Source organism: Pezoporus occidentalis, unplaced genomic scaffold (assembly GCF_034315485.1).
Source record: "Pezoporus occidentalis ecotype Australia unplaced genomic scaffold, CSIRO_AGI_Poc_V1 ctg242, whole genome shotgun sequence".
NCBI lineage: Eukaryota > Metazoa > Chordata > Aves > Psittaciformes > Psittacidae > Pezoporus > Pezoporus occidentalis.
Window position 1 is genome coordinate 61,646 of NW_026914308.1, and position 13,616 is coordinate 75,261.

At 42.8% G+C, this 13,616-nt stretch overlaps 1 protein-coding gene across 13 annotated transcripts in view; it reads right to left on the reverse strand.

Annotated features, from left to right (window-relative positions):
• Positions 1-13,616, reverse strand: part of TLK2 (tousled like kinase 2) — a 42,949-nt gene that overhangs the window by 24,292 nt on the left and 5,041 nt on the right. For 8 of the 13 annotated variants that reach the window (XM_062622489.1, XM_062622488.1, XM_062622491.1 and 5 more), the window contains 4 exons: positions 7,048-7,119; positions 4,603-4,672; positions 3,543-3,586; positions 2,425-2,520 (listed from right to left, as the gene is read on the reverse strand). The exons of 1 other annotated variant lie outside the window; for it this stretch is intronic. In XM_062622489.1, coding sequence (XP_062478473.1) covers positions 2,425-2,520; positions 3,543-3,586; positions 4,603-4,672; positions 7,048-7,119 — 282 coding nt within the window. The remainder of the gene's footprint in view (positions 1-2,424; positions 2,521-3,542; positions 3,587-4,602; positions 4,673-7,047; positions 7,120-13,616) is intronic. 4 more of the 13 variants (XM_062622499.1, XM_062622500.1, XM_062622495.1 and 1 more) reach the window with 2 other exon arrangements.

The following is a 13,616-nucleotide window of genomic DNA, read 5'->3' on the forward strand; positions in this document are numbered from 1 at the left end:
AAGAAAAAAACAAAAGGAACAAATGAACACAAAGGACAGAATTCCTTGTCAGTTAACACCCCTTCTTCCTTTGCAGATACATGGGTTTCAGAGCCAATGGAGCAAACTAGGTTGTAGATCAAACAACCTTACTGCATTGGGATTTTGGTCAATGCATTCAAAATTACACTAGGGGATGCTTTTTAAGGACTCATTTTAGAGCGGCCAATGTCACCATAGGTTCGTTCCAGTGAAGTAAACTGAGTCAGAACTGCTAAGTCAGCAACGTAACCATGTTCAAGGCCCAGGTGTCACAGCAAGCTCATTTCTGTCATTATAGCTGGGACCAATCTCCTGTAAGATAACCAAAGCACTAAAAAATCTTTTAAGGATGCACTGTATCTCTTAAAGGCCAGCTCCTTTCTCCTGCAGCAGACTCATTTTTCAACTGATACAGGAACCAGGTTCAGTAAGAAGAAGAATCATCTGAGCTACACTGATTACAGCACTCAGACCTCATTGCCCTTGCTTTAAAAGCCAGCCCATCACTGCTAAAACTCAGTACTATCAAAGTCCTTCCAAGCTATAACTCTGGGCCAGGCATAGGCCACATCGAAAGCAAACAGTCAGGTCAGGCTTCAGTTTTTCCTTAACAACCTAAAGTGTAACCTGAAGCATATTTTCTGCCTAGCATTTCAAATGTCAAGAGTGTGCTTTCTGCCCCCAAAAGAATGTTTGTATATGAGAGCGACCTTGCAAGAGTCTGAAGACCTGCAGATCATTCTTCTGATCAAAGGAGAAGCAAGGCAATTCAAAGCAGTCAAGAGATTTGAAGACAAGAAGTAACATCCTGAAGCCATTACAATTCCTCTGCAAGTTCTGATTGCGGGCAATTTCCAGTCCCGCACAGATTAACTCACAGGTTTGGAGGAGGTTTGGGAAAGACATTTTAACACTCTGCTCTCTTCCTAAACCATACTGCCACCTGTAATGGGTAAGATACTCAATCTTCTCCAACTTTCTCTCATCCTCCTCTTTTGAGGGGCTTAACCGTTTCTATTCAGTTTGTAAGACGAGGATCTTGAAAATGCACATAATAGTTCCTTATGAATAAGCAAATATTACAGGGTCAGCTGCGAGAGTAAAGAACATAAGATAAGAGACACAAAGAGCATCTGTATAAGGAGAGACATGACCTGCCCTAGCTGAAACTAACTGCAACATCAGTATTCACCACATGAGAAATACTCTGCTCAACCTTTTACCTACTCAATACATACACAGTGTAGGGCACCAGAGGAAGAATCTACCTGTCCCATGATGAACACCTGGAGGGTATCTTATCTGCTGGAATAGAGCACTGTCCCTAACACCTCACACATCTGCAACATCCAGAGATGGTATTTCTTTCATTAACTTCTCTTTTGAGAGATGTATTAGTGAATTAATACAAGATAGGAGGAAAGGCCATTCAATTAATGAGGTCTATTTCCATTTTTAAACACATAATAAGTACCTAGAAGCATACATGAAGCTCTCCCTTAAAGCAGCACTACAAAGCTTCCAAAAATCTAGCAACACACTGAATTCTGAGCAGAGCATCCAGTGTTGGGGTTTAGTTCAGCACAAATTCATGAGCTGTGCAAAGGTCTCTGCAGAACAGTGTCATCAGGAAAGACTGCATTTGGGTTTTGGAATACCAACCTTTCCCACACTGCTCTGTGGGTTTGGGACACTCAGATCCTGAGAATTAAAGAGGGGCCCAGGCAATGGTCAAAACTAGAGCTCAGACACCAGAGCTTCTGAATATTGCTTTGCTAGCCGAAAGCAATGTCTTTAGCTACTCTGTGCTAAAGTGCCTTAAAACTCCTGGTTCTCCCTTCACATTCAGACCTTGCAGAAATGCTGTGACAGCAAAAGGGGATTATGTAACAAAACACAGCAACAGATGTGCATGTACACACATTTCTTTACAAGCTTTTGCTAATGCTCCTTATGAGCCGCATGTGCATAAACAGAAGTAAAAGACCTTGATAACGAAATTATGGTAGGCACAATTTTCCGTATACCCAAAAGGTCCAATCTAGATCAGAGTATGATTGTACTAGTGCCTTACAAACATACAATATCCTCTCTACTCTATGAAGAAGCTCATGAGCTACAATGGAAAACAAGATAACTAATATGTGTGTTCCACCTTTCAGTAATGACAGTGATCTATCTGCATGCTAAAAACATTCATCTTGCACGCTCTAAGCTGAGTTATTCATATCAGTTACAACTGGACTAGCCACTGTTACAGCGTCTCAGACATCTGGCTTTGCTGCCAGAATCCAGTTTCAGAGACACTTCTTTTCTGTTCAGAACCTTTATTACCCGTCTGAAGCACAGCCACCAACCCAGTCAGTGCCAAGGCACCAGCTCTGTCCCCAGGGAGACGCTTACCGGCAAGGGGTTGGATAAGGAATGCTGCGGTGATGACCTGGCGACAGGAGGCACGCTTCTACCAGGGCTGGTTCCAGGGCCACTTCCCCCAGCAAACTGGCCAAAGGAACAGGTTTGATCATCAGTAATTACACAGAGATACTATATTGAAGCAAATTTAACAGAGACAGATGAATCGATCTTAAAAATGAAGCCTTATAGGCTCTAGGGACTCATTAAAACTGCATAGAAGCTAATAGGAAAACCTTCACATTTCATGCACTGTTTTCAAAACTAATAGCAAAAGTACTTCAGACAAACATCCATATGTGCAGTGAGTACATTTTTAACACAAAAAGATATAAACCTGCACACTTGGCTATAGATCTATTATTTACTGTATACAATTATGAATCCCATTCCCTGTTTCTAACTGTGCACCACAGGAGTGGTAAGAACTGTACACCCCACTGAAGCAGCAGTGCCAGTCACCACTAAAGGCAGGACAAGTAAGCAGGTGGGCAGCTGGTCTAGTTAGCACAGAAATCCTTATGTTCCTGCACCACACTGTGCACCAAACTTACACCAAACTATAGCCAGGAAAGCAGTAAACACCAATAAGTACTTGATTTCTGAAGCGTCAGTAAAATAAAGAACAAACTTATGAGTTTTAGGTTGTGCAGACCCAGAAAAGCTTCAGAAATTGCACAATCAAAGAAGAACAGTGATTTTCAGGATGTTCATCACTGGTCTGGGAGGGTCTCCACCTCCCAGGTGGTACCAGCATCCCATGGCCAGCCTTTCTGGAGAGGGAACCCTGTCAACAACTTCCTACTTGAATCAGGATTTTGCAGGCAGGTTCTTTTGCAGTACTGGACACTTATCAGAATAGGTTTGGATACTCAGAGATATCCTCTCCCAGATCCAAGTTCAGTGGAAATCAATCTCAAACCTGTATTTTTGTGGCTCCTCTGTTCAAAAATTGCTTTATCAACTGTTTGAAAAATCAGCTCCCAGAAATCTCATGTCCTCGGATCTAATCACACTTGAGCACATCAGGTCAACATCATCAATCAATAACTCCAGTGACAGATCAGTAACAGAAGTCACCAGATATCTGATAATGTAAAGATGCTTACCTCAAAATAATCACTAATTTTATGTCCCCTAGGGGTGCCTTTTCCTAAAAGGAAAAACAAAGGATGAAAATAAGAGTTGTAATAGTAAGATGCCATGTTAAAACTACTCCTATGTTTTGACACTCCTTTCCCTGTAGAAAGGGGCAACACCTTCCACAACAAAAGCTTCTGCACAACAAAAGACTGCAAAAGGTTACAGCTCTTGTTCTGTTGTTGGGAGGGTCTACAGTTGACAATTCAATTAACTCCTAATTCCAACCATGTCAAATCCAATCAAACAGCATTTGCACTTTGCTAAAGCACTTAGGAAACACTAAAGGGGCATTGAAAGTTGTGTAGGTTCTCCAGACTTTCATTCTAGATAAGGACAGGGCAAAGGACACTTTCCACCACTTCCATGTGCCATCAGGCACATTACTGCATATTATTTCTCTCACAAAGACTCCTATAAGAGCTAGAGAGTTCATTAGTGGTGGTTTAATACCAACTCATTAAAACTTAGATATTTTCCCTTATTATAATATTATCAAAGCAGTTTTGTCAACCCAATCCTTGTTACTTTCTTGATGAAGAGTAAAAGAAATAGAAATCTGCCTATTTGCTAGAAAACCTGAACTTGGACACATTGGGTTTTTCCTAGTACTCCAAGGCAGCACTGTCTGCTTTATAACTTGAGCACAGTTTGTTCTCTATTTGTTGTGGCGAGGACTTAACTCTACCAAGGCAGACATACATCTCAGAAAGCAAGGCAGAAAGCCTGTATTTAAGTCTGGCTGTTGTATATGCAGTGACGTGGGACCAAACCAACACTTCAGAGAAGCCATATCAAGCCTTTGGGCAGTCTGTCCATGAAAATGCAAGAGTTTGTGCAAATAAGCTGCATATTTCCTGCCAAGGAGGATAACAAGGCTCCCAGAAGAAAACTACACCATCATAGCGTAGTTTATAACAAGCTGCCTGACACACCCTTGAGAAGAGCCATTCGTTTCCTTGGACACTGACTGTGCACAGATTACCAACCATTGCGAACTCCTACGGCAGGGTCAGGAGGGTGAATTACCTTGACTGGTCTCATAGGCTTCTGCTTTCCTTTTCCTATTCCGCTGGTCATTCTGTTTTTTCTCAGGAGTCTGTTAAACAATACTTCAAAATTAACATTTCTGCAGTTATTCCAAGACTTACAGAAAAAAATGCCAAAACACAATCATCTGCTCCATCTCCCCCGTGGCCATTTCATCTCTCTGGTGCCTTTATTTCTATTGCTGGTACTTAAAGAAACAACCGCTCTCAAACAGCTGCTACCCTCTGATATATGTGCTGCAGAAGGGAGAGAACATGGTTAGCAGTGAGGTTAATCAGGTTTCTCTCTATTTCAGCTGCAGCAAACCAGCCTCTACTGCCTAGTTACTTCAAACACTTCGTTCGAAGACTTACAAAAAGCCTGTGTAAACCATTTCAGAGTGATCATAGTACTGGTACAAGAAGAGTTTGAGTACAACAAGGAGGTTTGAGTATAGACATCCAAATTTGCAGTCCAGTGGCTACTCAACAGTCTATTGGTGCAATTCATTACAGCCAATGCTTCTTCCCAAGGCCCTCTGCAGACAGTTACAAAAACTACCCTGTCACTGGTGCACAACAGCAACCATACACGCAATAAGGCACATCTCCCCAAACCAGGAGAAAGCTGCAATTCACCTGGCCTTTGGTTTATTCCTCATCTGCTCCCATGAAAGTCAAGGGTCAGCTGCATCTGCCATTTCCGTGAGCAACCAGAGATGCAAGGAGCAGCTTACCAGTGGACAGTGATTTATTTATGCACAATAGATAGCACATGTGAGAGTGGAGGAGACCCTGCCATGGTGCTTTCCCCATCACCAGGGTCACTTACGTGGCCAAACCTGCTGAAACCATTAGGAAGCGCTGCACTAGAAGCAGCCCACTGAGGTTTTTGGAAAGACAGATTATCTTGTCATTTCCATCACCAACGTCATTATAAAAACATCTCTTATCCCAAAGGGTCCCTAATCATTTCTGAGCTGTATGCTTTACAATCACTGCAGCTACCACTAAACTATAGCCTGGGGGCAGGAAGAAAACCACAATGTGCAAAACACAGCTCTGGGGGAGGGAAAACTATGGCCAGAAAGTTTGTGGTAAACCTAACTTTCATGCTCTTTGGAAACCAAAGTCTAAAGTACCCTGTTTAAAGATCTCTGCCAAAAGACTTGCACACAGGAAGCAGAAAGATCAATCTACCTCCTTTAGTAGGATAAAAAGGATAAAGCTGACACAGCTCAACCTGGCTGCTGGACATCTACAGCTCCATGTTAGCAGCTGGGCAGTCAGTGACATGTCACTGCTTTGGTAAGAGGATGAAGGGGCTGTTCAAAGGTGGCCATCATGTCTGCAAGAATGAGTGGACTAAAAACTCCACCGCTATCTAGAGACTTGCTGTACTAGCTCCTGTATGTGTAAAAGGAGGTGACATAGCCTCCTCACTGCGTAGTGAAGAGCATCTCCTGAACAGCGTTGGCGTGACTCTTAACACCACAGGCTCCATTACAGCCTCCATGGAGCTGTGAGCATATTAATGAGATTCATTTTAAGTTGTGTTTTCCATTCAAGTACTTACATAACAAAAAATTACACACAAAATTATCTCTTACAGCCTGAAAAAACAAGGAATGGGAGATTTGATTATGTCAGCTCGGTCAGTTCAAATCACTCCACAGACATGCAGAAAAAAACCCAAGTAAAAGAAGAACAAATACTCAGTTTTCCACTATTAACTATACTTACTTGCAAGGAGTTTAACATACTGCATTCTCAGAAGACTTAGCTTCACCAGACACCTCATACCAGTACTGCCATGTGATAGAGGGAAATATGATCCCAAACTTACCTGATAACTATGCAGAAAGTTCTTTAAATGCATTTGGAGTTGAGATTTTGCTTTATTAATGTGGAATTGCGAAGTAAAAGTGTAACTCTACAATTGACTTTGCTGCTTTAGCAAGCGTTTCAAAGCAGTTAATCCTCAAGCAGTGAGATTAAACAGAGACAAAGCATAAATTTTCACCTCCCCACACTTGCAGAGAGCGATTCATAAAAACGCTCTCCTCTTAGTCCGGACTTCAGCAAATTCACATATTTGATAGGTAAGGCAAACTTTTCCATTAATGCTCTCTGGGTTTTGATTTGGCCCAAAGCATATCCAAAGCCAGCAAGCAAATCACAACACAGCTGAAAACAATTTCATAAGCTGAGCTTTACAAATGCTGTGCTATTGGGGTTGGGTAAAATCCGTGGTGAGCTTCAAGAACCATTTCGTAGTGTGGCCCAAAGACTGGAGGGGTAAGATCCAGACTAAATACTTCCACTAGTCCCTTCCACACCCCAAAGGAGGAATATTGTCACTCACTATCACACAATTCCTTCTAGCTTTTGAGTTCAATCATCTCCACCTTAAGCCCGATTACCATGAGGGTTTGTGCCTGCTTACCTCCAATTCTTTATCACTCAGAGAACCCACGCTGCACAAGCTCTGGTTGGAAGATTCACTATTTAATGGACCCTAGTGAAAAACAAGCAAAGACTGTTAGAAACAACTTCGACACAAGGCAGGTATGTCCTACCAAACACTGCATCTCTGTGCTAACTACACTGCTCTAAATCATATGGATACAGCAGTAACACTGGTAAATACCTAGACACAGCAGTTGTCTGGAGCAAGACAGAGGTTGGACTGCCAGTTGGACAGACTCTTCTCTGTATACAGATCCAGCCTTTGCAATGATATTTCTGTATCAGTTTCTACCCCAACTGCTCAATTTAATGACATCCACAAAAGAGCTAAGGCAGTATTCATGGAAGTCTAAGACAACTGGTTGCAGAAACAAAGCTTGTGATTTGCTGAGGAGTGGTAGTTCCAAGCTCAGCACTTCAGGCAAGCATCTGCTTGACCCTGGGCTAAGAATTCAGAGGCATCTTCCATCTGGCAAAGCAGCTTTTACTGTTATCAGATGCTGGCAGTGCCACTGATTTTCCTTTCAATGCGCAATTTTGATGTTTCCTTTAATACTAGGAAAGTGAACAAGTGTACCCATAGACAATCCTTACCACTAGGCTATGGTATGGACCTGTGGCTGACCTGCCAACAGCACAGCTGCTCCTACGAGGCTAAAGTGCAAATTCAAGAGGTTGCAAGAGATTTACCGATGTAGTATCCAGGTACCTACAAGCACCTGCCTCCATATTCACAGGGTCTACTGGATACGCATCTGCATTTCTACATATCCAAGTAGTCTGAAGATTATTTAAGATCTACATCAAAACCGGTCTTAAAAGGAAAGAAAAGTGAATCATGCAAAGTCACCGTGTCTTAGCCTAATGCTCTGACATAAAGTGGCCTCCTACAGATCTAACTTAAGAAATCCAGATGAATTTGACAAAGATAGAAAAACAAGATACACAATTACTCCTGAAATAGTGACACAATAAAGCTACCTCTTCATTAAGGACTTGCGAGCATCTTTCCCAAGAAACTCAGTCTATTTTTTGCATTCTTACTTTTGTGGTTACCACTTCCCACCAGTCAACCTTTCCTGAAGGCAAAGCCACTTTATCATCATATACTTAAGTAGAAAACTTACGGCAGGGGCGGGGAGAGGCCTTAACACCACAGAGAAATCCCAGGGATTACTTGTGAGGGGAGCAGTTCTCCAATCCCACAACCACCACCACCAAATTACACTTGTGACACAAACTGGCTATTACTAATCCAAATTTCCAAGCAGGCATCCACAGGAAGTAACAGTCCTGTTTACCTCCTGCAGGACACTGTGAGTGTTAACTGCCACATTCGTTTCTCCTAAAGGGACATGCTTAGTTACTTCAACAGAAAAAAACCCAAACCAAACTCAAACAAAACCCAAACAAGCCAACAAACACCACCTGAATATCTCAAGAAGCTCCACATTTAGGATTCCATTTTAAAAGCAACAAACTCTCAGAAACACTGCAGATTTCTTACCCCTTCAACTCAGCACAAAAGAGCTCAAAGCCAGAAAGATATTTTACCTCATCTCTTCAACAAAGAAGCAAGCTCCCCACTACCCAACGCGATTGGTACAACTCCAGGCTTGTTCAAGGAGAAGAGAAGGCTCCTTAAGGGGAGACCTGAGAGCAGCTCCCAGTGCCTAAAGGGGCTACAAGAAACCTGGAGAGGGGCTTTGGACAAGGGCCTGTAGGGACAGGCCAAGGGGAATGGCTTGAACCTGCCAGAGGGGAGACTGAGATGAGCTCTCAGGCAGAAGCTCTTCCCTGTGAGGGTGCTGAGGCGCTGGCACAGGGTGCCCAGAGAAGCTGTGGCTGCCCCATCCCTGGCAGTGTTCAAGGGCAGGTTGGACACAGGGGCTTGAAGCAAGCTGCTCTAGTGGAAGGGGTCCCTGCCTGTGGCAGGCGTTGGAGCTGGGGGAGCTTTAAGATCCCTTGAACCCAAACCAGTCTGGGATTCTGTGAACTCTGGGTTATTCCAGGGACTTGTTCCTTGGCCAACATGACTTATCAGCAGTGTCAACACTAAGCTTAGCTTCAACCACATGAAGGCCTCACTGATAAAAAAAGAGAGTAACAAATATGGCAAATGGCAACAGAAAGTTAATCTTTTCACCCATGTAAAAAAGCTGGTTTATAAACTGCACAAATGCTGTCCTCTAAATTCCTTCAGCTCGTCTCATGAACTCAGACCTGAGCAGCATGTCCAAGACATCAACCTTCTGTGCAGGCGTGAAAGCTTTATTAGGTGCAGGAGCATCTGCTGGTCTCAGATGGACAGGCTGAGGTTCTGACATGATGAAGATTAAAGTGAAAGTTGTTCCCACATTTGCTTAAACCCAACTGCCTCCATGTTACACATGGATAGCAAATGACAGGAACAGCTGCTCCCAAAATGCCACATTGGAGCTTTTCAGGAACACTGTGGTTGACAGGATACATCCGTGGCTTATGAAGGGCCAATATCTCAGCAATGGAGCTGTATTCTAGGGTCACCTGGAGAAATAAACTGATGAAGCCGTTTATAGTTAGAAATCCAAGTTTATCCTCTCTAGTACAAAAAATTCCACTAATTTTGCATCTGAATGTAAAGTTCTGGAATACAAGCAGCTGGAAAAATGCCCGATACAAAATCCAGTCTGTTTTCTTACTTCCAGTACCACAACTACCTGTACTGACTATTCTGTGTGGGAAACCTCCAGCTCCAGCAGTTGGAATCAATCCCATTTTTCACATCAACAAAAGAGCAGTTCAGTTCTGATCACAGATCCTGGAAGATCAAAGAAACCTATTTTCCCTTTACTTCAAACTTCCTCTAGACACTAACATCACAAAATCGACCTCAATGCAGTAGTCGAAAGGGTGAAAAGGAGCTAACTGCTCTGTTACAGAACCAGGAAAGAACAGCTTTTCAGTTGTCTACAAGTATCCAGCAAGGTCACAGTCATGTGTATTGATATTGTGCATAAACGCAGAATTAATTCTTTGTAGACATGTTTTGACTCATTTCCACTGCATGAGCTTTCCTTTCCCTCGATTACCTTCTCGAGGGCCTTCCATTGATGCTTTTCTCACACTATTAGACCCCTCGTACACACAAGGAGCTGAAGCATCTTGCTCATGTCAAAGCTGGCAAAAAAAGGTCTTGTTTTGAGGTCATTTGGCTACAGAAACACAAACTGTTCAGCAGAACATGCAGCAAAGATGCAATACCCAGGATCTTTAAGAAGCATGGTCTAGTCTCAGGTGTACCTCTTTTCTCATACAGTTATGGAAGGGAAAGGCAAGGCAAGTTTTCCTGATCAGCCAGCTAGATTCCTAGTTTCCCACATGTTATCAACTGCTTATAGCAACAGGTTTAGACAATGGATATGAGAAAACATCCATCTGAGTATCTCCCCCTCAACTAACAGCCAGTGAGCATGTGTATAAAAAAAAAAAACCTTCAAATTGATGTTTTATCATTCCTGACTGTTTATATTTAACTCAGCAACTGACATTGGATAAATGTGCAGGCCTTAATTTAGCATCCCATTTAAAGTGGTCATGACACAAAAGGAATTAAAGGAATGAACCTGAATATGGGGAAAAAATGATAAGTAAGCAATGGCAAAGAATACAGGACACCATCAGAATAGTGCCAGGGAGCGAACAGTTGGGAATAATAAACATGCAATAGTTTACACAGGAAAGGGCTTATGAATTTTGTTCCAGAAGAAGTCATTTGCACTGGCATCTGGCTTTTCTAGCACTGTCTACTTGGGGATAATGCTGCACTTCTCTGCTATCACTTCCAGCCCACTCATCCACTGTACCCTGTCAAGAGAATCAGTGATGGGGCTCAGCAAAAATGCAGAATACGTGGGTCATCTGGAAGCAGCTAATAGTTTCTATAGTGTTTACCCAAATGACAAGCACAAGAACAGCACACACTTCCTCCTCCGCAAGGAATTTCTTTCCGAGATAAGCAGGCATGCTCTTTTCCCTTGTGATTCACCTATCAACTGCTGCTTTAAGTCCGTGACCTACCTATGCACAACAAACCCTCCATGTCGAGAAGTGGATGCAGCAGCAGCAGGTGCTTTCAAGACTCCTACTCAAAGGCAAGTATCTCGAATCTGTCCACTCACAAGAGCTGGTTAGTCATTTCTCCCTTTGCAAGAGCCCTGAAAAGGCCACAAATGAGGCACAATGACTGAAGTCTCAATAGGAACAACCAAGCCTGATAATAGCTCAAATTGGGTCTCCCATAGAAAAGCCGGCCTGACTCAGTCTGCTCTTACCCATCTCCTGTTCAAAGCCTATCTACTGCCTTGCATGACTTGTGCATTCCCTCAGCCTCTCCAAGCTCCCAAAATGATCCTTCAGGCCTGCCAGCAACTCTTCTGTTGGGCAGTCTCCATTTTGTGCTCTCCAACTCCCTGGACTGAAAGGGAGCTCTAGGAATTCAAGCTGCCTAGCCAGAATCTCCAACATGGACTTACAGCAACATGCATTGCAAAATCCTCTTGCTAACTAAATGGCAGAGACATGCTTCATTACCTCAGCCAAGGTAACCCGAGTTCTTCTGAATTCTGTAGCAAATCAAGAGATTTCAAAGGGAAAAAGGCAATCCTTAGTTCCACTAAAAGTTAGTGCTCACTCCACACAGGCTTACACCAAAGTGAAATGGTTTTCCAGTCACTCTGGTCCAGTGCTACTGTGTAAGACAGGTTTAACTGACATACTCTTATTTCAAGCATCATGTCAGTATGAGAATTACAGCCTGCTGCTTAACTGGGCTTTTAGAAAAGCTCAGTGGTATAGCCAATAATGAACCCCCCAAGTCACGCAGGGCTTTTTGCCATGAGGAGTTAATCTACTCTCAGATGTTCACAGGTAACCTCCACTGTATCAGATGGGTAAGCAGATTTGCAACAGGATTTACTTGGCTTGAATCACATCTCAAGAGTTCTCTCAACTTGAAAAACAGTACTTTACTTTATTGGTGGCAAACGGAACTGGAGGGTCACACAATTCACCCCAAGCCTCAGTTCAGGGGCAGAAATAGAGCTGAGACCTGACAACTATGTCTGGGCTCTAGCAGCCAGACAGCACATTTGAAATAAGTAATGTTGCACATGGAAGCATCCAAGCAATTTTCAAGTATCTGGCATAAAGTCCAGGCGCATTCTGGGGTAGCTGATAAATTCAAATCTAAGTTTCAGAACTCTCACTAACTAGCTCTGATGGCATGTGACACCTACTAAGGACCATGGCCATTGCAGCACCACTTTCCTCCAAGGAAGACAAGATGATTCTCAAACATGACTTCTCAACTCAGTAAATTCGCTGCTAAAAGTGTTGCTAAGTAGACCCCACAAGTGGTAGTTACTGAAGTGAGCCAGGCTGCTAGAGTGTGAGAAATGGTAAACCCCAAAATAATACAGATAAACGCAGCTCTTTTTTATGAGCGACTCTCTTTTTAGAGGCAGATGCTCTGCAACATAAGTGACGCTCTTCAAGTTATTTTCATTTCCTCCTTTACAATACCTCGAAGGAGGAAAGGGAGGATTAGCTACCACCAAGACCAACACTTCTTCAGTTCTAGCACAGTCATCTGAATGGAGATCAACATGGTTCCTACAGCACGACAGAGAATGTTACTCTCTAGAAATACTTCAGCCTTTTCAGTTTAGCTATAATAACACAACTTAATTTAGAGATCTTTTACAGACCACACTTGTAAAAGATAGATGTGCTTTTGTGATGATCCACCCTGGTTAAGCCTGAGACAAGCCACGTGCAAACACAGTCACCCATCACAATTAACCTATTCCAATTCTTATCCACAAAAAAGCCTGGGGAAATGACAAGACCCCTTTGGAGTTAACCCACCTGATACCGTAAAGGCAGCACCCAAACAGGGGGAAGGGAAGCAGAAGATAAGAACAGACCAAATTAAACAATGTTATCTAGAGAAACAAACTACCTACTGACCCAAGGAAGATGTCTGGGATGGCTAGTCAGAATAACCTCAAGTGAATGCACTTAGATTTCCCCAAGTAAGTAAACAGAAACAGGAGCTAAATAAGCAGAAATACTGGTAGGTGTCAGAGAGTCACATGTTGATTCAAGGACTTGCTTTGCAAATTTGAGGAAGAATGGCACTTTACCATATGGCAAGAATAGACATCTAAAGCATCACTGGCTTTTTGAAGCTATTTAGTGACCTGGATGAACCACATGAGTCTAACAGTTGCCTAGAAACATTCCTTGCTCATAAATTTGATTCCATGCATTAACTCCAAGCTTCTAGAGAAATATCTTTTCCAGCTCCTAAGCAAGATAATTCATCACAGAATTGCACCAGCACTTTGAGACACTGGGGACTGCAAATGACCTCAGTCTTTGGGTTGTGCCTTCAGCTACCATAAGAGGTGACACAGCACAGCTGTTTCTAAAGTATTTTAGGTTTCTGTCCTCTGCTACTGGAAAAGCTCTTCCAGAATCCCACCACTTTCCAGCTTTTTAATA